Raw genomic sequence first — 27,693 nt, forward strand, 5'->3', positions numbered from 1 at the left:
AAACTGAAGTTTTAAGCCTCCCTGTCTAACCAAAGACTGAGCAGATACAATGCACTCAGCAATCACCTGTGGGGAACAGGCTGAGTAGTGTTCACAAAAATCAGAAGGATCATCTTCAAAAAGCCATACTAAAGATACAACCTGATTCATATCAAAAGGAGGAGTGAAATCATCACGGCCATCTGGGATACAGGGCAGGGCTAGCTCAGTACAGATCTTTATCAAAGGCTGCACCTCCTCAAACAATGTATAACCCTGATCGACCAGGGAGTGAGCCAAACGCATAGCTGCAAACAACTGGTCACTAGACCATTCTTTCAAAACCTGGCGGCAATAATCACCACTCTCAGATGCCAGCAGAGAAAAATAAATGATCTCATCAGCATTCATGTTTGCAACCAAACTAAAGCAAATGGTTCCCCTGTGCAGCCACTTCTGGTCAGGAATGGCCTTGGTATTCTGTCATGAACCAGATGTGACCAGAACTGTGTGACTGCGACAAGTGAACCAGACACAAATAAGTGAAGGTAAATTTATTAAGCAAACGCATATAAATGTGAACACACCACCAATACAAACTAAGTGAACAAACTAACAACCAAACAGTGCAGATAAGCAAGTAAACCAGTATAATGTAACAAAAGGGAGAACCAGAATCGTAGTCAAGCCAGGCCGGGGTCATAAATATGAGGTAAGCAGAATAGGGGGACAAGGAGAGAGGGAACAGGTACAAGAGGCAGGATACAGGAAACAGGGATCGGGGATCAGGTATCAGGTATCAGGTATCAGGTATCAGGTATCAGGTATCAGGTATCAGGTATCAGGTATCAGGTATCAGGTATCAGGTATCAGGTATCAGGTATCAGGTATCAGGTATCAGGTATCAGGTATCAGGTATCAGGTATCAGGTATCAGGTCAGGGCTCAAGGACAATACCAAGGCGAAGTGTATATGAACTTGCCGGGTATTTATAATGGCTGCTGTCAGTCATGTGACGCCTGACTGCAGAGGGCAATACCTGCTCCATACTGCCAGGATCCCTCCGCTGGTGGACACCAGTACTGCGGACCAAAGATGACATAATTCCAGCAGGAGACACCTGCTGGTGGATCGCAGTACTGCATGCCAAATGATTGATATTACCAGCGGAGGGAACTTTTTCTGACAAATGCTAATAATCTGCAGGAGATCTGATGGAAATAAATAGTAATCTGCAAAAAAAATTGAAATAGATGCTAATAGTCTGCAGGAGATCTGCTGAACTAAAGGAAATGGCTGTTCTAATGCAAAAAAAAATTAAAATGAAATAGATGTTAATATACTGCAGGAGATCTGATGGAAATAAATAGTAATCTGCAAAAAAGAAAAATGAAATTGATTCTAACAGTCTGCAGGAGATCTGCAAAAAATAAGTGACATGGCTGTTAATAGTCTACAGGAGATCTGCTAAAAAAAGAAATAGATACTAATAGTCTGCAGGAGATCTGCAAAAAAAAATGAAATAGATGCTAATAGTCTGCAGGAGATCTGTTAAAAAAATGAAATAGATACTAATAGTTTGCAGGAGATCTGCAAAAAAATGAAATAAATGCTAATAGTCTGCAGGAGATCTTATTAAAACAAATGGTAATCTGCAAAAAAATGTAAAATGAAATAGATAGTATCTATATTCTATTCTGTTCGATTGTTCTAGTCTATTGTCTATTTCTATTCTAATCTTTCTTATTCAAATTCATTCTATACGAAATTTGAATGTCGGAAAGAAATATATATATATAACCATCTTCCGAAATTGGAATTTAGTATATAATGATTTCGATTTTAATAGAAAAGATTTTAATAGAATATAAAAGAATAGACTAGAAAAACAATAGAACAGAACAGAATAAAGTATAATATATTCTATTCTGTTCCATTGTTTTTCTAGTCTATTTTCTATTTTATTATAATCTTTTCTATCCAAATTTAAAATTAATTCATTTAAAAATTTGAATTCATATTATTCGAAATTCTAATTTATTCTATTCAAATTCCAATTTCAGAAGATGGTTGTATATTCTTTCTATTTTAATCTATTAAATTATATTTTTTTCTATTCTGTTCTAATCTTTTCTATTTGAATTAGAAATTTTGGAAGATGGTTAGTTACTTACTTATATATATCTGTCACATCAACTTTTCATACTTGTCATTGTCCACTTGCCACAAGTTGTGTATTGTATTTGTCCACTTGCCACGTCACCTGCCACAAGGTGTGTATTGTCCACTTGCTACGTCACCTGCCACAAGTTGTGTATTGTCCACTTGCTACGTCACCTGCCACAAGTGCCACGTGACCTGCCACAAGTGCCACGTGACCTGCCACGAGTGCCACATGGCCGGCCACGAGTGCCACATGGCTGGCCACGAGTGCCACATGGCTGGCCACGAGTGCCACGTGACCTACCACATGGCCAGCCACGAGTGCCACGTGACCTGACACGAGTGCCATGTGACCGGCCACGAGTGCCACATCGCCAAGTTGTGGATTGTCCACTTGCCACGTCACCTGCCACCAAGTGACCCCAGATATGGGCAATATGCCAAGTACTTTTCTGCAGCAGAGAATTACATTTTGCGACCTGACTTTGGGGCCACGTATCTCAGGCCACTTATAGCTAGACACCCCAAATAAGGTATGCAAACACAGTAGACTTAGCACTACAAAATCTCCAAGTGACCCCGAGATACATGGCCCTAAAGTCGGGTCGCAAAATATTTTCGAATCCGGTTGAAATAGTTTCCAATGCAGTTGAAATCATTTCGAATCATGTTGAAATCATTTCGAATCCGGTAGAAATATTTTTGAATTTGGTTGAAATATTTTCAAATGCGACCGATTTTTCGAATTCAGTAGAAAACTAAACGAAATCCTAAACGAATTTAACTCATTTAACTAATATAACTAAACGAAATTAATTAATTAATGAATTAAAACGAAACTAAACAATTTTTTTCCTTTTGCACATGTCTAACCCCCAAAACACTTTTTTTTTAATTTTATCCCTTAATTTTAATGGAATAAAATTGTATCTGGACCTCTTAGGCCTTCTTTCACATGAGGCAGACTCCATTAGAAGTCCACCTGCTCAGCAGTAAATTTGTTCGCTGATCCCCGTTGAGCAGGCAGATGGCTTGTCTATGTCCACTCCACTTATGCAGAGCAGACACAGCCAGCAGTCCTCTATGGGAGGTAGGGTATAAACGGACACATGTCCATTGACACCCGCCATTCTATAGAGGGCAATGGATGGTCCAATTGTCTCCTAAAACTGACAGGCAGACCCGAACGGTCCTGTCCCTGTGAAAGGGGCCTAAACAGTAGTGTGGTGCTTTCATTTTATTTTATTTATTACACAACACACATGCTCTATGCTGTCATTGAAGGGTGCCAGTGGTTTTACAGGTAGTGGTCTACAACCAAGAATCATTTGGCTGTCTGTTACAGAAAGATATACTTCTAAAGCCCCATACACACTATCAGATTTTCTACTGATTTTTTCCTTTAGATTTACCACAACCATATAATATGAGGTCAAACCTTAGGACAGGGGTCTCAATCTTGCGGTCCTCCAGCTGTTGCGAAACGATAAGTCCCATGAGGCATTGCAAGGCTGACAGTTACAAGCATTACTCCAACAGGCAGAGGCATGATGGGACTTGTAGTTTCACAACAGCTGGAGGGCCACCAGTTTGAGACCCCTGCCTTAGGAGTTTCAATGTGTATGCAATCAGACAGGCCCTTGCACTACATGGTTTTGGTAAATCTGAAGGAAAAAAGCTGAAAATCTGATAGTGTGTATGGGGCTTAATACTTTTGGAAGAGAACTACAGCATTGTTAAGGCCCATACACACGATCTGACTTTTTGACAACAAACATGCAAATTAGCTGTGTTAAGGCAACATCCGACCGTGTGTACGCTCCATTGGACAAACTTTTTTCGGTTTTCATCTGACTTTTGTTGGCTGTATGAACGTACAAACTTTTCGGCAACAAAAGTCCAATGGAGCAAAGTCCGATCGTTTGTACAGAAAACCATAGGACTTTTATACAAAGTACAAACACGCATGCTCAGAACCAATGCAAAAGATCAGACAACAATACAGAAGTTGACCAAAGGTGGCGGTAAAGAGCAGAAAAACCACATGATTTAGTGAAAGTTGGCTGAAAAAGTCCTGCCGTGTGTATGCAATACAAGTTCATGGCCGACGCCCTTTTGTACAAAAATCCACAGGAAAGTTTGTACAAAGTCCGAACGTGTGTATGAGGCTTTACTGGTAATATTTGCTATAATGCTAGAAATAATAAATGTAAACTGTTAGAATTGCTATATCAAGGGCAGCATCAGTCTAATTTCATACATATTATTGATATGAACACCCTGATAGTTTATTGCTGGCAGTGTAAATTTAAAGAAAACCTGGCACACTAGAAAAACCAATTAAACCAGCAGCGGGTGCTGAAAGCCCATAGGTGCTTTACTATTGGTCAGTGTGGCCCCTTTTTACTCCGAGATACCAATAGTGAGGCATGAGTGGACAGAGTGTGGACTAAAATAGATTTTCTATGTCAAATTCAGAAGTTGCATATCCGTGTTACCCAGAAATGGCCATAGATGGATCGAAATTCGGCCTGTCCCTGTTTACACTATGTTGCAATGAAGCTACTCAACTGCAGGTTTTTGTCTTAGTAATTTTACATGTTAATAGAAAACTTATTGTGACTTCTTTGTTCTGTTTTAGACATCAAGGCTTCCAGGATAGAACAGTTTATCAACAACTCCAGAAGGGTAGGTCCAACAGCAGCAGGCTGGGTAGTCCAACAATATTTATAACAGTAGCTATCTATTAAATTACTTCATAATGAACATGGTTTTTATTAAACTTAATTTGCCTAAAATGTTGACAGTAATATTTTTAAAGGTTTTTTTTTTAGTTTCAATGTTTTTTATTCAAAATTTCAAAGTATATACAAGATACTTTTGCATAAACAGCAGGAGACATTAGCAGGGAGTACAATATAGACAACTGAATAACAGACTACATAGGATATCCTCAGTTTCCATAAGGCATCAAATAGCAATAGCCAGTAGCCAATTAAACAAGGAAAGCCTATTCCAAAAAAGTTTTGCTACATACTATGAAACACAAGCAACGGTTTCAGTCATACATGAATATACACATTAGATAAACGCAGCAGTGTGCAACCCGAGTGTAGAATATTAACAGATTTATTGTGGTGAAAGGATAAATGGCAACTCACATATAATCAGGCTCATCACATAGTAAGGGCTTCTGATGGTCAGTCTCACAACAACAGGGAACCTCAGACCAGGGTAGATGGATACACCTGCAGGGCCAAGAGAACACACCAGGGGGCACCAAACTAAGTGCAGCATTAAAGTGGTTGTAAACCATTACAAACCACTTTGACCTACAGGTAAGCCTAGATTAAGGCTTACCTGTAGGTCCAAGAAATATCTCCTAAACCTACACAGTTTAGGATATATTTGCCAAAAGACAGGCACCGTGCCGTAGACAGCGGTGCGCAGGCGCACTGAGCGTGCCGCTGTTAATGGCGATATGCCGTGAGTGGGGGCTCCCGTGAGCATGCGCGGGAGTGATGTCATTGCGGCTCCGTCGAATGACAGCGCCGGAGCAGCAAGACCCACCAAGAAGATGGAGGCTCCGTACACAAGGGGACAACTGTGACTTCGCTGGCTCCTGTGTCAGGTAAGTGACACATAATGGGTTACTATGCGATGCATAGTAGTCCATTATGCTTTACCTTTGCAGGGAATCAAAGAGGAAGTAAACCCATCAGGGTTTACTTCCTCTTTAAATGTACTAAGAAACACTAGTAAATTAGAAACTCTCATGGGAAGAAGAACTGTCACTTTTTGTATGTAATCCGTAAGTGGTCAGCTCATGCATCTGGGATGGGAAGCCTCTTCCTACAACTTGCAGCTTGGAAAGTCCAGACATCAGGCTGAATGACAGCTTAGAGGAGGAAATGGAAACCAACAAGATGGTGGAGAATTGATGTCATTGGGATTTCCGAGGGCAGAGCTATGCATTTCAAGGTCACCCAAGCCTCTTTCTCAAGTAGGGCAATAACCAAGAAGAAACAAATAGTGAGAAAATAAAGGGAAAGAAAAAAAGAACCAAAGAAGGGAAAGTAAACATGAAGAGAATTAGGTCTGAATGTCCTCACCCGGTGCTAGATCTATTCAACTTGGAGAAAGCACTCAGTTCTGGATACATTGGGCCCATGGGTCTCACATGTTTTCAAATTTAAAGTTAGGGTTTTCATCATTTTTATTTATAATGTCATTTATATCCTCAGATATTTGCTTGTTTGCAAAAAAATTTATGGTAAAAGGGATCCTTGTCCAAAGCACCAGTAGACTTGGAATAATAGGAAAGGAGGCGTGCCTGATGTGCAAAAGAATGCAAGTTTGATGGTAAGTAAAGAGGCGTTTATTAAGAATAGCGACAAGTATATAAAGCCAACGTGTTTTGGGAGAAAAGGGCTCTCCCTTCTTCAGGGCTGTTGCTGTACACTATTAAATGGGAATGATTCCCACACAGTTATATATTTGCAAGGTTTCTGAGGTAAAATTGACAAAGTGACTGAGGTTCCAGGGGCAACCTGCATGGTAATCATTCCCATTTAATAGCGTGCAGCACCAGCCATGAAGACGGGAGAACCCTTTTCTCTTGAAACGCATTAGCTTGATATACTTGTCGCTATTCTCAATAAACACCTCTTAATTTACCATTGAACTTGCATTCTTTTAGACATCAGGCACACTTCCTTTCTTATTATTCCCATTGCTAGTCTATATGTGGAAACGCCCTTAAGGCCATACCAGAAAGGCAGCAGCCCAAGGCCTAAGAGGGTTCAACGCCAGTATCCACCATTGGGCATAACGGAGGGACATCTTACTTAGCCACACAATAACCCACCCATGACCAGTAACTGATCCAGTCAGTCCAGCATGGTCTTCAGCACAAACAAGCTAGTGGTCCAAAGCACAAGGATATGATCTGCTTACCATACCACCTTACTCTCATGGTCCAGTCCATCTGCAAAATCTGCAAGACTATTCTTAGTGGTCTTCTGGTCATGTTAGCCTGACTCTGTCATGCTTCTATTCACCTGTATTGTTTAGGTGCAAAATTGCTGGTATTATACCCATATGAAGTTTAACAACTTGTTTTTTGATAGCTGTCCTATAAAAGGCTAAGCTTTTGAGAATGTTACCATGAGCAAACATAGAATTGCATCCAAGGCTACTTGATAGAAGTACTGTAGATATACTTCCTTATATGTTGTACTAAAGGAAGAAAGACAACGTTATCATCATGGTGACATAAATCACAAGTGCAGCGCTGAAAACTAATATAAAGTCCCAATACTAGAAAGATGAAGCATTTCCATATAAAAACAGTCCAATGGGTGCAAGTCCACACAAAGAAGAACTGGGAAGGATCCGTCACCTAGAGGGAAAAATTCACAATGACTCTTACCCCAACTAATGGACCACTTTGTCAAAAGCGGTCAACAGCGCTTAAAAATTATCCACTTCGATATCACCAGACACATGGAGAGATAAATTGTGTGAACACCAATAGGATCCTCCTTGGACAAGCTATCATCGCATCAGATTGTCATGGAAATAGGCATAAAAAACATAATTTCGCAGTATTACTGACAAGTACATTTATTAAGAGCACAGCAAAAGCCAGAATACTCACAAACATCATAGTAATTAAGCGCATGTAAATCCAATAGACACAATCAATGTTTCCAACCAGTAAGATGGCCGACACGTGACCTGACTCCTCCCACGTGTTTCATCACAAACAGACATCATCAGGGGCATGGTTATGTATACGAGAGTTGCCATATATATATATATATATATATATATATATATATATATATATATATATATATATACATATATATACATATATATATACATATATATACATATATATATATATATATATATATATATATATACACACAAACAATTAACGTTCTGGAAAGCAGAAGTTAAAACCACTCGGATGAAGTGGGGTGTTTTAACAGTTTTCTGACAAAGACTGCCTATCATTAAAGAAAAGCAGTCAATCTAATCACACTGAGATGACTAAAATGAAAAATTACCAGCCTAAAAAGAATAGCGCTGGTGTTGGGTGAGTATTAATTAAGAAATCTTTTCATTATGTGACACCGCCAATATAAACCCATGATAGGTAAAGCTCATAGTGCCATCTAGTGGTTGGAAAAATTGTTAATAGATGGTTGGTTGAACCCAACCTCAAAAAAATTATAAAATTAATCACAAAAAAAATCTAATAATAAATGTAAAACACTCAATATGTAAACATTTAATCAGAAACTACAATATCCAAAAAAATCAATAAAAAAGAACAATAGAGCCCCAAAGAGACTTATCATCATGGTAGCAAAGAAGCTAAGGGATAGTTGATCACCTTCAACTGGACTTGTTCTGTAATGTTGGAGACAATGCATAGCTCACCAAGCTACTTCTTCAGTTCCAATGCTTGTCAGGAAGATACCCAACATGTTGGCAAGGGAGGGAATAGGGCTAAATTTCCATTAGTGTGCCTCCAAAGTCGTGCAATTTAAAGTGTGACTTTTTGGAGTTCCACCTTGATACAATTTTGATCTGACTTTACATTCGTTGAGACAAAGTTGCATCAAAATCAAATAGTGCAGGCACCTTTTCAAAGTTGCTGCAACGTTAAGTCGTATAGATTGGAACGGATGTCACTGAAATCAATGTGCTGTGACCTGCCATGCGACTTTATGTGTCCAAAGTCGCACAACAGTGCGCACTAGTGGGAACGGAGCCTTACACAGTAAAACCCCAGAAAATGTTTGTGTCTGACTCTTTTTCATTGACCAAATTTTGACAGATTTATCAAAATCATTTTTTTTCTCCGTAGGACACAACTATGGACTTTGTTACAGTTGAAACAATTGTCTATGAGGATGCTGAAAGTAAGTTTCTTTTATGTTTTTTTTTATCTGGTTCTTAACCACTTCGCATCCAGGCCAATTCTGACATTTCTCTCCTACATGTAAAATTCATAATTTTTTTGCTAGAAAATTACATGGAACCCCCAATATATATTATTATATATGTTTTTTAGCAAAGACCCTAGAGAATACAATGGCGTTGCAACTTTTTATCTCGCACAGTATTTGTACAGCAATTTTTCGAACACGCATGCTTAAAAAAAACAAAAAACAGTAAAGTTAGCCCAATTTAAAAATCCCCATAGGCGACGTTTTAAATTTTTTTACTGGTTACATGTTTTGGGTTACAGAGGAGGTCTAGAGCTAGAATTATTGCTCTCACTCTAACGTTCGCGGCAATACCCCACATGTGTGGTTTGAACACCGTTTTCATATGTAGGCGGGACTTACGTATGCGTTCGCTTCTGCGTACGAACTCACGGGGACAGGGGCGCTTTAAAAAAAATTTTTATTGTTAATTTTTTTTATTTTTTTTTTTAGTTTGACACTTAAAAAAAATAATAAATTGATTACTTTTATTCCTATTACAAGGAATGTAAACATCCCTTGTAATAGGAATATGGCACGATCGGACCTATTTACAGTGAGATATGGGGGTCAATAAGACCTCATATCTCATCTCTAGGCTGGGAAACCTAAAATAAAAAAAAATAAAAAAAACGATTCTGGCCTCCCAGCCAAAACGGCGCCGTTAATTTGAATGCAGAGGCCGGGCGTGACGTCATAACATCGCGCCCGGCCTCCGAGCGATCATAGAGACTCTGAGGATGATCTGGTCTGCCGGAAATCTCTATGGTAACTTCCGGGGGCCAGCGGATCCTGTGACGGACTCACTGATGGAAGCGGTGAGTCGGTAGAAGCACCGGAGGGCGGCGGGAGGAGGGGATGCCCCCTCCCGCCTCCGTAAGAACGATCAAGCGGCGGAACAGCCACTATGATCATTCTTATGGTGCAGGGAATCGCCGGCTGAAAACGCCGATATCTGAATGATGCCTGTGGCCTCAGGCATCATTCAGATATACCACCACAAAGCCCATGACGTCAATAGACATAGTGTGGGCGCCAAGTGGTTAAAGTAAACCTGTCAGCTGCTTCACTAATTTAAAAGTTTTATGTAACACATACACCACCAGGTGCTACTACTATGTCATTAGCCAAAAAAAGTCTCCTCTAAAACTAGGCCACCTAATGACTAAGACCTTGTTCGCACAGGTGGCCAAGGAGTAGTAAAATGGGTGCCGCAATCGCTCTGCAACCACGTGCAATGCAGGCAATTGTGACACGGTGGTTTAATCTTTTAAAGCACAACTAAAGGCAAAGCTTGTCTGTTTTTATTGCTGTTTCCCTGTTAAAACATATCACAATCACGTATTGATTTTAGCTGCCAATATTTCTGCCTTAAAAAACGAAATCTGTATCATGAGTTTTGCTTTATGAACGTCCAACCATAACACATTCTTATCTATTTTTTACAGGGTTTCTTAGAATAAATTTTGCTGCAATCATTAAAGCAAAACCTGAATGGAGCTATATTTTGGATGAGCTTGTTTCACAAAGTATTTTTACAGACGAGCAACTGGCTCATGTACGAAGCTCCGACGTGGTGCAGGAGCAAATCAGAGAGACACTAATAATGATTATGAAGCAGGGAAAAGAAAGCTGCAGGACATTACTGCAGCTCATGAACCGTCACCACCCTTCGTTGATGAGAGCACTGACAGTTCCTGCTAACGTGGATCCTTTTCACCGGCGTTGATGCATTATACGAGAACATGTAGCCTATATGGTAACAAGGAACTGGCAAGACTTCTTGAGAGTAAACTTTAAGTATAATTAAAGGCTTCTATCCAAACAAGCCCCAAATCTATGCAATATCATGCACAAGTCTGATAAAGTGAACAAAAAATTATTTTACCCTCCATGATTGAGCCAAATCATTGCTCATTTATGTGTCCCCCCTCCCAGACACTGCAGAGCTCACAGTAGGAGGGTTGCAGCAACATGACTGGTGTATTGCTGATGTACCGGGTGCCGTGACCACACTTGACTTCCCACCTTATATGAATAAGACATGACAACTGTAGAAGGGATTTAAACAGCCATAGCAGTTTTTTATTTACAAAAAACACCATTAACAATACATCTTTTATTACATTCCATGAAGATAAAACTTCACCCCACTAATGTACACTAATGCCCTGTACACACAGTCGGATTTTCCGACGGGAAAGGTCTGATCGGATTATGTTGTCGGAAAATCCGATCGTGTGTGGGCTCTATCTGACTTTTTCTGTCCGAAAACGGAAAAAGTTTGAGAGCTGGATCTAAAATTTTCCGACAACAAAATTCGATCGTACTTTTTCTGATCGTTTGTAGATAATTCCGACAGACAAAGTGTCACACATGCTCAGATTAAATTATGAGACCAAAGCTATTGGCTACAAGCCTCTACGTAGTCCAGTCTTACACAACGAACATCACCTCGTCCCGAACGATTGGATTTTCCGACAACTTTGTCCGACCGTGTGTATGCAAGACAAGTTTGGAACAAAATCCGTCTGAAAAAATCTGATGGATTTTGTCGTCGGAATGTCCGACCGTGTGTACAAGGCATTACTGAATGAATCTCTTAGTACGGGTATTTAGGTATTTGGAGGCAAGGATGGTCTACCGAATCAGCTGTATCAAGCACCAGTTCCATACCATGGTCCCCAGCTACTATACACCAACTCGGGGACAATTCTTTACTACATTACCACCTGATACAGCCCCAATACCGATATCGCCTTACTGACGTCGCTTATTTGGGAAGGTACACATACCAAAGATGGACCCCTCCCATCAGTCTCCACAGACAATATTGGCTATGCCCACATTCAAAACCCTGAGACCCCTGCCCACTGCTATGACTCCATCAGATCCCCTCACAAAATACCATTGCAACTAACGCACCCCATCCCTTTCCAAGTGTCTATAGGGAAGGCCACCAAAAAAAGAGAAGGGTGAAACTACAAATTTTAACCTTAGGGGAGGGAGGGAAAAGTTTCTTTTTGCCTGCCTGGCTCCAACTGACCCTCAGTCAACTCCCCCTCTCTGCCTAGACCACCGTTGGCCCCACCCTGTCCCACCTTGCCACACCTTACCACGCCCCCTGCTCACTTCAAATCGGGTAAGCCTATTACTATTATTTCAACCCCCTTATTATCTGCTGACAGTCACTTCACTTCTGTCACCCCCCACCACTACCCTTTCCCCCCATCCCTACCAAAAACATTATCCCACTACAGTGCAAGCAGGCACAGCATGTGAACTACCTCCTCCAGCTGTGACGGCACTAAAACCGTGGCATAGCTGGCCACCTCTGCCAAAGAGGTGCAGATGTACTTTAATTGAGTGCTGGAGTACAGATTGTTTTAATGAGACCATAGTTCTACTTTAACTGTGGTGGACTGGAATGAGTGTTTGTACCTACAGTAAATCCTAAGGATATGTCTACTTCAATATATATATATGTATCTTAGGTACTTATTTAGCAAATGAAAAAAAAAAAAACGCATATCAAGTTTAACGTTTTTTTTCATAAACTTTTTACCACTATATATTCACTTTCTGCAAGTCGATACATTGATAACTGCTGTGACTTTCTTATAAAAAATGGTAAATAAATACATCTTTTTATGATACGAAACAGTTAGGGTCCTTTCACACGGGGCGGATCAGTTCTGATCCGCCCCGTGGATATCCGTTTGCTCAGCGGGGATCACTCCGTCGATCCCCGCTGAGCAGGCAGATGACAGGTCTGTCTCTGCACACTGTGCAGGGACGGACCTGTCACAGCGCCGCTCTCCCCTATGGGAGATCGGATGACGACGGACCGCAGTGCCCGTCGTCACCCGATCCGATCCGCAAACGGATGGAAAAATAGCTTTTTCCTCCGTTACACTTTTTCGGATCGGAGCGAGTCGGATGTCAGCGGACATGTCACCGCTGACATCCGACGCTCCATAGACCTCTATGGAGCACCCGTTCAGGTCCGCCTGAAAAACTGACAGGCGGGCCTGAACGGGACGTCAATGTGAAAGGACCCTTACTGTTATTGAAATGACAGATAATCATTAAAATCACAAAATAAATATCCGGTGAAGAAAACAACTTTATATATACTGTTTACCTGTCTGTGTGCTAAAACCTAATGCCTGATACAAACTATAATTAACCTGACAACAATCTGATGTTAGTACAGTGACCCCACCCCCACTGAGCTGTTGTGTTCTGACCGGGAGACTGCCCCCCGCGTGCCAGGCCAGCACACTGTGATCAGCGAACTCCACCATTGGCTGAAAGCACTGACCGGGAGCCGATAAACTGCTGGTTTTCCAGCATGTTCGTCTGACAGTTCGTCTGGCTTCTGTCAGACCAGGTGCCATACACATGGGCCGAATGTCTCATGACATTCAGCCCATAAGAAAGTTTTTTTTGAGGGATTTTGACACGTGGTAGAAGAAATTGTAAAAATTGTTTAATTGGCACATAAACAAAGCATACTTCATAAACATGTGATACATGGTTGAACATGAGCATTTTTATTTATATCCAGTTCCCGACCGGCGCATGCCGATGTACGTCAGCAAAATGGCACGGGCAGGCATATTGGCATACAGGTACATCCATTTTTATATTCCGCCCTGCCATTGCGCGCCGGTCAGGACCCCTGTGAGTCCGGCCGCGGGTCCCGCGGACTCGATCACCGCGGGGATACCCGCAATCGTCTCACGGGGCAGCTGAGCGGGGAGATGCTGTTGTAAACAGCATCCTCCCTTTCGGCCTAGCAACAAGTGACGCTTATCTCTGCTCCATGTGATTGGAGCAGAGATCAGTGTTCACTAAAACAAAGCCCAGCCCCCCACAGTTAGAGCCCTTTCACACCACACCGCCCATAGCGTGGGCGGTAAAACGCCGCTATTTTTAGCGGCATTTTACCGCCGGATTTGCGGCGCAGTTCGGCCGCTAGCGGGGCGCTTTTACCCCCGCTAGCGGCCGAGAAAGGGTTAAAACCGCCGGCAATATGCCGCAATAGCGGCGTTTTGCCAGTGATATTACAGCGCTGCCCCATTGATTTCAATGGGGAGCAGCGGTGGAGGAGCGGTAAACACACCGCTCCTTCACCGCTCTAAAGAAGCTGCTGGCAGGACTTTTCCCTGACGTCCTGCCAGCGCACCGCTGTAGTGTGAAAGCCCTCGGGCCTTCACACTACACACAATGGTGCAGCTTTATTAGGGCGCTATTGCAGGCGCTATTTCTAACGCTATAGCGCCTGCAAAACGCCCTGGTGTGAAAGGGGTCTAAGTAACACGCCCCTAGGAACACTTAACCCCTACACTGCCATCCCCTGGTTAACCCCTTCACTGCCAGTGTCATTTACACAGGAATCACTGCATTTGTATAGCACTGATTGCTGTATAAATGACAATGGTCCCAAAAATGTGTCAAAAATGTCCGATGTGTCCGCCATAATGTCACAGTCACAATAAAAAATCGATGATCGCCGCCATTAATAGTAAAAAAAAAAAATTATTAATAAAAATGCCATAAAACTTTCCCCTATTTTGTAAACGCTATAACTTTTGCACAAACCAATCAATAATCGCTTATTGCGATTTTTTTTACCAAAAATATGTAGAAGAATATGCATCGGCCTAAACTGAGGGAAAAAAATGTTTTTTTTATATATTTTTGGGGGATATTTATTATAACAAAAAGTAAAAAATAATGTTTTTTTTTCAAAATTATAGCAAAAAATAAAAACCGCAGGGGTGATCAAATACCACCAAAAGAAAGCTCTATTTGTGGGAAAAAAAGGACGTCAATTTTGTTTGGGAGCCACATCGCACGACTGCACAATTTTTAGTTAAAGTGACGCTGTGCCGAATCGCAAAAAGTGGTCTGGTCTTAAGCCCGCAAAATGGTCCGATCTGAAAGTGGATATACAAGGCGATGGCATCTGACATCGCATAGTATCCCATGGAAGTAACTAGTATAAAAAGCCAAATGCTTATTGAGTAGTGGATAAAAATGGGTTATAGGATACAAATGAATCACAGTTGAGGTCAAGCTATGTGTTGCGAACATGATGACATTGATTAGACTTGACGCGTTTCGTGACCAGTTGCCACTCATCCGGAAGAAAACGCATAGCGTATCTGAACAAAATGAAAAAAGGTACCAAATAGGATCTAATGTTTTGCCTAGATTGTAAGAAAGAAGGTGAGGGGCAAGGGGAAACAATATTTATATCTCCCTGGAATACTTATGTAGCGCCGACTCCTGAAGAGCACGCGCTATTTGTTTTTGCAATTTAATGTTACCCTAAAACCGCAGTTTGGTTTGGGTTTAATTGTTCTAAATTTTTGACCTCAGCATCAGTCTGACTGGACTGCAGGGTATTCTGCCTGGCCATAGGGGGCGCTGTCACTTTTGGCAGGCATGGAAACTCTAATTGGGTGCATTAACGTTACTCTCTCTCGGAACCAGCCCAGTGGGTGTGTCACTCTTGCTGTGCCTTCTGGGAGAGGATACTTAAGGTGCGGATGTCACGTGTTTCGGGTTTCTGGTCCAGAAGTATGTTCTGACTGCATGGTCCTGGTCCTCCTGACCAGCTCCCAGGACTTCCATGATCTGGGGTGCTGCTCCACCTGACTTTAAGTCCCGGGGCTGGCTAGCTCGAGGCGAGGAAACTGAAAGAAGGATTCGGAGGTGGTCCGGTGCCGTCTCGGTTAGTGGAGAGGCCCAGCAACTGTGAAGTTTCCAGGGGAGGACTCTTCGGGAGAAGGCCACGCAAGGGTTGGCTTCTCAACAAGAGCCTGGACAAGCTGAAGGACCCAAGTGAATCCAACCTCGGGTGGTATCGCCGGACTGGCTACAAGATACTGGTACCACACGAGTGTCCTACAAGTTTTTCAAGTTTCCCTCACGTGTTCAATAGCAAAGTCTGTGGCAGAGACTTGTTCCTGACTCAAGCACCCTGTTGGCTGCTAGTCCTGGTGAGAGAAGGACTATCCAATTAGGGTGAGGATCCAGCTATGAATGGCCATTCTCTGGATATATTCAAAGTGAGAGAATTTTCATACTGAATTTAACATTAAGAGTACCTGGACTTTTCACCTAAACCTTCTGATCCTATACTGAGAGACTGTGTTGTTAACTACCTTTAAGTGGATCTGTCATCAGTCTCTGCAGTTTTTGGGCCATCTACCTCGGGAAACCCCTAGACGCATATGAGGTGAAGAAGGTAACGGTAAGCCCAATAATTTCAGCCGCTCCTTCAGGAGTCAGTGCTACACTTACATATAAATTGTTCTAAATAAGCAGCGTTGCAAGTCAGGATCTGCGAGGCAATTCTGTCCCAGGAGCTGAGGGAATGAACCCAAGGAAGAAGCAAGCTCACCAACACACCCAAGGAGCACCCTCCAAATGTAATAGGCAAAGGTTGTAAAAATGCAAACACTGTATGTCTGTAGAGTAAATGATATTGGACCTATACGTGTGAATTATATCAGTATATACATACAGTATTTATGAACAAATAAACCATCACCCATTATTGCCTGAAAAAGTGAAAAGCGTAGTTGCTACAAAGTGAAGGGAATCATATCACAAAGAGAAAAGAAAATAAAAAGTGAAAAAGGGAAAAGGGTGAAGAAGAATAAAGAGGTGTGCAGTGTTGGTGATAGAGAAGACATCACGGGGATAGTTACCTGGTGATATTGCACAGAGACATGCTATGAGACATGATGTGCCTGTGTGAGGAGAACAGCCAGAGTGTGAACATTAAGCCCATGTGTACGGGGTTTAACTCTGTAGCAGAGCTCCCATGCTGATCCAATTTGACTCCTCAGGCTGGTAGAAGAGTGGGTACCCTGGTTGACCACTCTGGTTCCTCCTGCTGACATAGTTGGAAAGAACCACAGCAGCCAGAGGGGGGCGCACTATTCCACTCAGCTGTAATTGTAAAATTGGACAACTGCCATAGCATGATATTTTACCAAAAGTGGCCAACAAACAAATATGTATACAGCTATTCTCTTTACTGGCTAATTATTTTGTGATTTTGTTGACTCAAAATTTTGTTGATCCATGTCTGTGGAAAGTCCTCATTACAAGTTCTGGTCAGATATTATTTTTAACTGATTTTTATGATAAGGGTTGGTGTAGGCAATTTAACCACTTGCCGCCCGCCATATAACAGAATGACGTTGGCACAGTAGTTTCAATATCGAGACTGGGCGTCTTATGACGTCCTCAGGATATCAAGCCGCTGTGCGTCCCCGGGGGCACGCATCGCGGTGATCGTTGTTGCAGTGTGTCAGTCTGACACCACGCAACACCGATCTAGGTAAAGAGTCTGAGACGGAGACTCTTTACCACGTGATCAGCCGTGTCCAATCATGGCTGATTACGATGTAAATAGGAAGAGCCGGTGATCGGCTTTTCCTCACTCGCGTGTGACAGACTACTCTGACAGACGCGAGTAGAGGAGAGCTGATAGGTGGCTCTCCTGACAGGGGAGGGTCTGTGCTGATTGTTTATCAGTGCAGTCCCCCTCAGATCCCGCCCAGGACCACCATCATGCCACCCAGGACCACCAGGATGGCCATCCACACTGGACCACCAGGTATTCCCCCCTAGACCCCAAGGGAAATGCACATCTGTGCCCATACAGCTGCCAATCAATGCCCAGGCAGCTGCCAATCAGTGCCCACTGACAATGCCTACCACTGCCAGTGCCACCAGGGATGCCCATCAGTGCCTCATATCAATGCCGTGTATCAGTGCCCATCAGTGCCAAGTATCAATGCCCATCATTGCCGCCTATCAGTGCCCAGCAGTGTCGCCTATCAGTGCCACCCATAAGTACCCATCTTTTCAGTGCCCATCAGTGTCGCCTATCATTGCCCATCAGTGCCCACCCGTGCCACCCATGAGTGCTCACCAGTGCCGCATCAGTGGTGCATATCAGTGCCGCCTACCAGTGCCCATTGTCTGTCAGTGCCCACTCATTGGTGCCACCTCATCGGTGCTGCCTTATCAGTGCCCCTCAGTGCCGCCTTATCAGTGCCCATCAGAAAGAGAAAACTTATTTACAACATTTTATAATACAAACAAAAGCAAAACTTTTTATTTGTTTAGCAAAAAATAGCAGCAATCACCAAATAGGCCCCTCTCACTTGACCTAGCAGCCAATGAGATGCTCAACAAAGTCTCTGCCACAGACTTGTCAATTGAACTTAGAAATCTTGAGAGTTTGAGAAGAACTACCATACAGTACCAGATTCTTTCAGCTGACCCGGCAATACTGTATGGGTATTGATCTGGGTTGCGTCCTCCAACTGAGTTTCCAGGCTCCTCCAGAGACACCAGCCTTGCACTTGGTCCTCCACCGGAGAAGTCCTCCCCTGGATCCTCCAGTTTTCTTGGCTTCTCCCTGCAGGCGAGACAGCACAGGAACACCCCTGGATCAACAGGCCCCAAGACATTTTTGGGCCCACACTCTCAGTTGCAAGGGCTCGGGCCAGCCGGCCCAGAGGCACAGAACCATGCGACACAGACCCCAGGCCAGGAGGGCCATGAGGTCGGAATAGCGGACCCCAGAAAGAGACAAACAAAAATGGTGTCTGTACCTTAAATACCCTCTCCCAGAATGCACAACAGGCAAACCACTCCCACTGAGCTATTTCCAAGCAAGAGGGGGCATCCAATGCATCCAGCCTGCTGCATTTCCACACTTACCTGCGGTGAGAGCGACACCTATGGTCAAGTGGGAACCAGTGTAACCCAGCTGGACTGGTATAGAAACCAGAACTTTTAGAGAGAATTAGTCTGAGCCAAACTACAGCTTCAGACAACGAAATTTGAAAAAATAATAGCGTCTGCCCATCAGGAGAAGAGCGCTATATACCCGAGGGTGCCAAATTGGTCCGTGTGTGACAAGATCCTCCCTCACTGGGATAGGAATCAGGAGATATATGGGAAGCCTCATTAGGCTAGCAAACCAAGCTCAAAAACTTCTGGAGAACTTCAGTAACTAGTGAAATGGATATTTTGATGATAGGCAACTCCTATCCTCATATTGATTAGTGGTTCCAAATTAATAACTACTGCAGTAGGGAACAGACACAAAAGATACGCTCAGCATCTTTCCAAATAACCGTTCTCCTTTATTATGACGCATGTGAAGGTTTTTATACACATGATTACGTAGGTATCACATTAATATTAAAATTGTACGTTTATGGTAACAAGGGGCCTTTCCTTCCTTCAGCCTACTAATTAAGGGGAGGGTTTAATTGGGCACAGGTGCTTGAGGTCTATATAAGCTTGGGTTGAACTCATTTGAGCCTGCTCATCTTGAGTTTGTGAGAACTCTCTCTAAGTGGAACTGGTCAAAGTGGTGAGTTAAAACCCAGAGTTGAAAACAGGAGGTTATAACAGGGGTCATAGTACCTGTGTAGTGTGAGTACCTGAGTGTTGTCTGAGTAGTGTGTGTGTATCATTAGTAATTGTGTATTGTGGGTGCACAGTGGTCTGTGAGTACCTGTGTACTGTCTTGTTGAGTATTAGTGTCAGGAAGCTAGTTGTTATGTAATTTGGACTGGGTATAATCTCTAATCCTCATTAAATTAATAGGTACGATGACTGGCGGGTGTGGAGAGGCGACTCGGTGTACATCTTGCGGCATGTATGCGTTCCTTGATCATCTGATCGAGGGTGAATACTGCTGTGCAAAATGTAAGCACATTGTTTCCCTGGAAGCCCAGGTTCTGAATCTGGGGAAGCAACTGTCAGCACTGAGAGGCCCCTCCACCCTAAATGAGAACCAGGATAGTACACGGCAGGTGCCGGCAGGGGCCAGCACAGAGGTGGGTGGAGACGAGAAGGTGCAGGCAGTAGCAGAGAGTAGATGGGTGACAGTCAGGAAGGGTAGAGGGGCAAGTGCCAGGGAGGCCGATCCAGGGCTGGAGCATCCCAATAAGTACGCTCCATTGAGTGACATTGGTGATCCCAGTCAGGGACCAGCACTGCTGGAGCTGAGGGATTCTCCTAGCTGCCAGGAGAAGAACTCCTCCAGTGAGAGTGGGGGGGGAGAGAAGGGAAAGGAAAGACAGATTCTGGTGGTAGGGGACTCAATTCTTAGGAGGACAGAGAGGCCAATCTGTAACAACAACCTGAAGTGCCGAACTGTATGTTGTCTGCCGGGCGCTCGGGTTCGGCACATCACGGATCTGGTGGACAGATTACTGAGAGGGGCTGGGGAAGACCCAGCTGTCATGGTGCACGTTGGCACCAATGACAAAGTCAGAGGCAGATGGAGTGTCCTAAAGAATGATTTTAGGGACTTGGGAGCTAAGTTGAGGAAAAGGACCTCCAAGGTAGTATTCTCAGGAATACTACCAGTACATCGAGCCACACCAGAAAGGAAGAGGGAGATTAGGGAAGTAAACAAGTGGCTCAAAAGCTGGTGTAGTAAGGAGGGGTTTGGGTTCCTGGAGGACTGGGACGACTTCTCAGTCGACAACCGGTACTATAGAAGGGATGGACTGCACCTAAATGAGGAGGGTGCAGATCAGCTGGGATTGAGGATGGCCAAAAAGTTAGAGGGTTTTTTAAACTAGGTGATGGGGGGGTGGGTTCAGAGACAGAGATAGTCAGCGTGGAGCATATTCCAGAGGGTAATATTAGGGGCATTAGTGGTGGGGTAACCGAAGCACATAAACCCAAGGTAAATATAGTAGCAAGTCCTAGTTGTAATCTTGGAACACCCAAGAGGATAGTGTGTGACCGGTCAAAATATATTAATACATTAAAATGTTTGTTTGCCAATGCCAGAAGTCTGCCAAGCAAAATAGGCGAGTTGGAAGCTCTGGTGCATCAGGAGAGCTATGATGTAATCGGTATTGCTGAAACTTGGCTTCATTCCTCACATGACTGGGCTATTAATATTCCTGGCTATGCACTCTTTTGGAAAGACAGAGTAAAAAGGAAAGGTGGAGGGGTCTGTCTGTATGTGAGAAATAATCTCAAAGCAAGTGAGAAAGAGGACCTGGTGGGCGGAGAGTGTGATGAGTCTGAGGCATTATGGGTAGAACTGCATACAGATGCGCGTAGTTCAAAGTTAATCATTGGAGTTTGTTATAGACCACCCAATGTTAATGAGGAGGTGGAGACTCAGCTCCTTGCACAGATAGAAAGGGCTGCAAGGGCTGGGACAGTGATAATAATGGGGGATTTTAACTACCCAGAAATAGACTGGGGTAATGGCACTGCTGGGACAGTTAAAGGGCAAAAATTTGTAAACCTATTACAGGACAATTTTATGGTACAGTTTATTGAGGCCCCAACTAGGAATGATGCTCTGTATGACCTGGTAATCTCAAACCATGCAGAACGTATTACTAATGTTCAGATAAAGGAACATCTGGGTAGCAGTGACCATAACATGATTTCATTTGATGTTAGCTGTAAGCAAAAATCACATACGGGAAAGATAAAAACACTTAATTTCAAGAGAGCAAATTTTCCAAGGATGAGGGCTGCTCTCCAGGACTTAGACTGGGAGAGAATATTGGCACCAATGGGCACAGAACAGAAATGGGAATTCTTCAAAAAGCTTGTTTGTGATCTCACGGCAAAGTATATTCCCATGGGCAATAAGTTTAAAAGGTTAAAAATAAAGCCGATGTGGCTCACGGCCAAAGTTAAAAAAGCTATAAACTATAAAAAAAAGAGCTTTCAAAAAATATAAAAATGAAGGAACACTAGTGTCATTTAAATGTTACAAGGAATTTAACAGAATATGTAAAAAGGAAATCAAGGATGCAAAAATTCAAAATGAAAGACAAATTGCAAAAGACAGTAGGACAAACCCCAAAAAATTCTTCAAATATATTAATAGTAAAAAGGTTAAGTCTGAGCATGTAGGCCCTTTGCAAAATAATCTGGAGTGGGTGACTGGGGACAAAGAGAAGGCTAACTTATTAAATACTTTCTTCAGCTCTGTGTATACAAAGGAGCATGGGGGAGCTCATGTCCACAATGGGGGTGGTACTGACACAGCCCCTAATCCACAATGGCTCATAAGTGATATGGTCCAGAAATATTTGGACAGAATAAAGGTGGAGAAAGCACCTGGACCTGATGGCATCCACCCACGGATCCTAAAAGAATTGAGCTCTGTAATTTCAAAGCCATTGTATCTAATTTTTAGGGACTCATTAATGACAGGAATAGTACCACTGGATTGGCGCAGGGCCAATGTGGTGCCTATATTTAAAAAGGGAACAAAGTCTTTACCAAGTAATTATAGACCCGTTAGTTTAACTTCTATAGTTGGGAAGATACTGGAGGGATTAATAAAAGACCACATAGATGAGTTCTTGCAGGAAAAAAATATTTTGAGCAACAGACAGCATGGATTCATGAAAGACAGAAGTTGTCAGACAAACCTGATTTCTTTTTATGAGGTGGTAAGTAAAACCTTGGACAGAGGGGTGGCGGTGGACGTGATATATTTGGATTTTGCAAAAGCATTCGATACTGTTCCGCACACACGGCTCATGTGTAAGGTAAAGTCTACAGGTTTGGAAACATCAGTTTGTAGATGGATAGAAAACTGGCTAAAAGACAGAATTCAGAGAGTAGTGGTTAATGATTCTTACTCTGAATGGTCTAAGGTTATGAGTGGTGTACCCCAAGGTTCAGTGCTGGGACCCTTACTTTTTAATATCTTTATAAATGATATTGGGTCTGGGATCAAGAGTAACATTTCCGTCTTTGCAGATGACACCAAGCTATGTGGTGCAATAACGTCCTTACAGGATGTCACCAATTTACAAGCAGACCTCAATGCTCTGTCTAATTGGGCGACTATGTGGCAGATGAGGTTTAATGTTGAGAAATGTAAGGTTATGCACTTGGGGGCTAAGAATATGCATGCATCATACACGCTAGGGGGAGTACAACTGGGGGAATCCATAGTGGAGAAGGATCTGGGGGTTTTGGTAGATCATAAGCTCAATAATAGCATGCAATGCCAAGCTGCGGTTTCCAAAGCGAGCAAAGTCCTTTCCTGTATTAAGAGAGGTATGTACTCCAGAGAGAGAGATATCATTTTGCCCCTGTTCAAATCATTAGTAAGACCTCATCTGGAATATGCCGTTCAGTTTTGTGCACCAGTTCTCAAAAAGGATATCGGGGAACTGGAGAAAGTGCAGAGAAGGGCAACCAAACTGATAAGAGGCATGGAGCAACTCAGCTATGAGGAAAGATTAGAGGAACTGAATTTATTCACTCTCGATAAGAGGAGATTAAGGGGGGATTTGATCAACATGTACAAATATATAAGGGGTCCATATAGGGAACTTGGTGTCGAGTTATTCACTTTAAAGTCAACAAAGAGGACAAGGGGGCACTCTTTACGTCTAGAGGAGAAGAGATTTCATCTCCAAATACGGAAAGGTTTCTTCACAGTAAGAGCTGTGAAAATGTGGAATAGACTCCCTGCAGAGGTGGTTATGGCCAGCTCAGTGGATTGCTTTAAGAAAGGCCTGGATTATTTCCTAAGTGTACGTAATATAACTGGGTACTAAAATTTATAGGTAAAGTTGATCCGGGGAAAATCCGATTGCCTCTCGGGGGATCAGGAAGGAATTTTTTCCCCTGCTTTAGCAAATTGGATCATGCTCTGCTGGGGTTTTTTGCCTTCCTCTGGATCAACTGTGGGTATAGAATTGGGTATATGGGCTGGTATATGTATGTATGTGTGTATGTATGTGTGTATATATATATATGTATATATATTGTGGTAGTACGGAATCTCCAATCCTGGGACCGGGTTTTGGGAACAGCCAGAAGTCTGGCTGCATGATTGCACAGGTGGGTCTTGGGCTTAAAACAAAGCCAACACCATGGTTCTGGGCTCCACCCTCCCGAGGAGTCCAGGCGTGTAAGGGAGAAGAAGTGTGCATGTCTGCACAGGTCGGTCTGTCAGAGTAGACAGAGGGTCCAAGCTTGTGGGCTGAAAGAGAAGCTGTTAAAGAGTGCTGAGGTACTGGGTGTACGGGAACTCTGTTAAAGAGCCAAGAGGGCTGCAGCAGAAGTCTGAGCAGCAGTGCTGCTAAAGAGAGCCAGGTGGCTTGGTATTTTTTGGTTCTACATACATTACTGCTGTGGAAAGCTGAAACCCCTGTGTGGGCAACTATTTTGTTATCTGACTTTTCTTTCTTTAATAAAAGTGGGCCTACGAGCCCTTAAACGACATCTGGTGTGGATCCAGCTCACTGGTAAGCTCTACCTTTAAGCTAAAATAACCCCCAAATATTACAAGTGGTGTTCGAATGCGGGCAGAAGACGGTGGAATCCGGGTCCTTGCTCCACAGTAAGTTCAAGTCAGGAACTATTGGCTGTGTGTGGAAGTGCAGCCAGGCAAAAGGCATTGCGTGTTGCAGGTGGTGTACCTGTGAATGAAAAGTCAAATTTTTTTTTTTATTTTTTATTTTTTTTTCTCTTGCTATGAACTGTGTTTGTGTGCATGAGACAGCACAATCAGTGTGTGCAATGTGCAGGTGAGGAAAGCTTGCTTGAAGAGAAAAGCAACTTGCTTTAAAAGAGACACTTTCATTTTCCTGGACTGTTTAAAGTTGCTCTGGAGTCTCTAAGTATGGGGCGGTCAAAGCTCTTAAAAGAAGCCAGGTTTGCTGAAATGAGAGACCGAGCTCTGTGGTTGGAGGGGATGTTACCGCCTGAACGAGCCCCATACATACCTGATCAGAGTGTATCAAGGAGAAAAAGGGCTGGGGTTGTCCCTAGCAACACTGGTGCAATGAGTGCACAGGTGACTGCTGTTATGGAGAGTCCATCAGCATTTGAATCTGCAGTGGATTGGTGCAAACGGCATTTAGCAGCACTGAACCAAGCTACAGAGGAAAGGAAGCCAACCCTCAGTGCAAGGGGAAAGCCGCTGGATGTCCATAACTGGAAGAGGGCTGTTGTTGCCCCTGGCAAAGCTGATGCAGTTAAAACAGCTATTGTGAAAGATGTGAATGTGTCACAGCATGAGACGGGATCCAGCAGAGAGAAGCCCATGCTATATGCAAGGAGAGAGGCTGATCAAAGGCTGAGGATGAGAGTGGTTGCCCATAGCAACGCAGAGGAAGCCAGTCGGGCTGTCTCTGTACCATGGGCTATGTCTAATAAGGATCGTGGAAAGTGGCTTAAGGAGGAGCCAGTTTATTATGTTGGAGAGAGCCAGCAAAGTTCTGCTGGGAGAGTGCGGTCTCCCATGGCAACCGGAGTGAAATTTATGCCTGAAAGGAGCTGCAGTAGAGGTTTGGTTCAGCGTCCCCACAAAGAGGCCTGTGCATTCCGGCCAGCTGGGAATCACCAGGAGAGAATCGCTTTGGGAAAAAGTCGTCCAGTAACATGCCTGGAATGTGGCCAGCTGGGGCATGGCATGTTTTCTTGCCCTAGGTTGTGGAATACGGCTGGAGATAATGTTGCTGAGAAAGTTTTGTCTGTAGGCCCAGATTCCGGTGAAAATATGTTTGCAGTCACCCCTAGCAACAAGAAGTTTCCTGTTGTGCCTGCAGGGGGTGCTAAACGGTGGGAGATGCCTGCTGTAGTTTCATCCCATGGCCCCCAGGAGGAGTTGGCCAGTAAAAGTGCAGCAGAGGACTGGTGCATAAGACGACGTACTCAAATGAAGATGGTGACCCCAACTACTGCGGTGGGTAAGACTGTCTTTAATGAAATGATGGCTGGAACTGCTGATTTCATGTATAAAAGGACTGGTTACGAGACTGTCCATGATGATGTGAGAGTGACCCCAGTTAGTGGGGCCACTGAATGTGCACTTGAGAATGACTTTTCCCTATATAGTGGGAATGCAAGGGTTAAAATCCACATAGAACCTGTGTTGATGTCTAAAAGTGTTGTGTCTAATGACTATCAGGCTCAAGTTGACCATGGGCTAGGACAGCCTACAAATGTGAAAAATGCTATAAGTGTTACTGTTAATGAAAAGTTTAATGCTGTTGGGAAAACTTTTGCTCTGAAAGAACCTGGGGTTATGAAAAATGGGCGGTTGCCTGTAGCAACTGGTGGTAAGACAGCACAGTTGTCCACAGGAATCTCCAGGGAACTTCATGTGTTGGAGTCAGAGGTTGCCCTGGACAACTGCGATGTCACTCTGGTGGGACAGAATGGAACTGTACCGTGTAATAGTAATGTGTTGGTGCAAACTGCTAGTACTAAAAATGTGCAGGTAAATGGTGGATTAACACAACCTGTGAAAAATGCAAAGGTGTGTGAGGCTTATGAAATGCAAGCAGAGAAAGGTGGTGAATATGGTGTATTGCAACCTGTGCTACCACAGTCTGACATGATTTACAATGACTGGTGTAATGAGTCTGCAACTAAGCCAGTCTGTTCTTATGTGTCTCCTTGGGCAGATGGATCGGTGCTGAGGAGTACCGCAGAAGGGAGCGCACATACAACAGATTGGGATAGTTGGAGCAAAAATCTTATCTCCCTGATAGATGAGGCTTTTATGCACAAAGATAAGGTGGACACGGTTTCTGCTGGGCCAGCAGGAGGGGCTGCAGAACAGCCTGTACCTGAGGGCACGGTGGCTGCTGCAGGGGTTAACCCTGGTGAGCAGGATGAACCAAATAAGGGCGCAGCAGAGACATTGTCCGTGACCCACAAAACTGAGGTTGACATGGAGTGTCAACGTGACGTCACTGGTAATGTGCTGGAGCAGTTCACTGATGCTGAGCCTGAGAAGTTGAGTATGAGTCCAGTACCTGGCAGCGCTCTGGTGGAGCATCAGGCTGTGTTTACCTCCAGCCGGGAGGAGGTTCCGTTAACCATTGCAACTTTTCAAGTCTCAGCAAGTGAGTCTCTCTGCATCCCCAGGGTCATGAAAGTCCCCAGGAAGGACTTGGGTCTGGAGTCAAGGGCCTGGTTTATAACTGAAGCATTAAAAGAGATGCTTGAACTTTGGGATGTACAGCCAATCTATACTAGTGTGTCTCCTCCACAGTCTGATGGGCTGGTACTGCGCAGTACCACTAGGTGGAGCACTGTATGGCAGGCTGTACAGAGCAAAGCCAAACAGGACAGGAATGGTTTATTCCTAAATTTGCTAATTTTGTTAAAAGTTGCTGCTATGTATGCTGCTGGACTACGTGCAGAAGAAATATTTGAGACAGACTTTGGAGAAGTTGTAAATAAGCCTAAAATGTCTGTGGATTCACCTCCTAACAGCCAGATGGGAAGCATTTCTGCTGCTATGGTCCAGTGTGGTGCTGGTCAGTTATCGATTAAGGGCGCGTTTACTGCACCGGTAGAAAAACCACATGAGATGGAAGGGCCAAGTGTGAACCTGAAAGCAGCAGAGATCCTGACCAGTGCTCAAACAAAGGTGGTTAAAGAGACCTGGGTCCCCAGTCCAGTGGTTGGTTTAGGTGACAAACCTATTAAGGTCCCCAGGACAGGGGAATGGACAAGGAGTGTGATAAAA

At 43.5% G+C, this 27,693-nt stretch overlaps 1 protein-coding gene across 3 annotated transcripts in view; it reads left to right on the plus strand.

Annotated features, from left to right (window-relative positions):
* The window catches only part of LOC143943382 (receptor-interacting serine/threonine-protein kinase 3-like), a 123,789-nt gene extending 112,815 nt beyond the window's left edge, over positions 1-10,974 (plus strand). For all 3 annotated transcript variants that reach the window (XM_077465116.1, XM_077465115.1, XM_077465117.1), the window contains 3 exons: positions 4,784-4,830; positions 9,026-9,080; positions 10,595-10,974. In XM_077465116.1, coding sequence (XP_077321242.1) covers positions 4,784-4,830; positions 9,026-9,080; positions 10,595-10,875 — 383 coding nt within the window. In that variant the 3' untranslated portion in view covers positions 10,876-10,974. The remainder of the gene's footprint in view (positions 1-4,783; positions 4,831-9,025; positions 9,081-10,594) is intronic.
* Positions 10,975-27,693: the final 16,719 nt, after the last annotated feature.

Source organism: Lithobates pipiens, unplaced genomic scaffold (genome assembly GCF_037356315.1).
Source record: "Lithobates pipiens isolate NorthernLeopardFrog02 unplaced genomic scaffold, aLitPip1_a1.2 Scaffold_30, whole genome shotgun sequence".
Classification (NCBI taxonomy): Eukaryota; Metazoa; Chordata; class Amphibia; order Anura; family Ranidae; genus Lithobates; species Lithobates pipiens.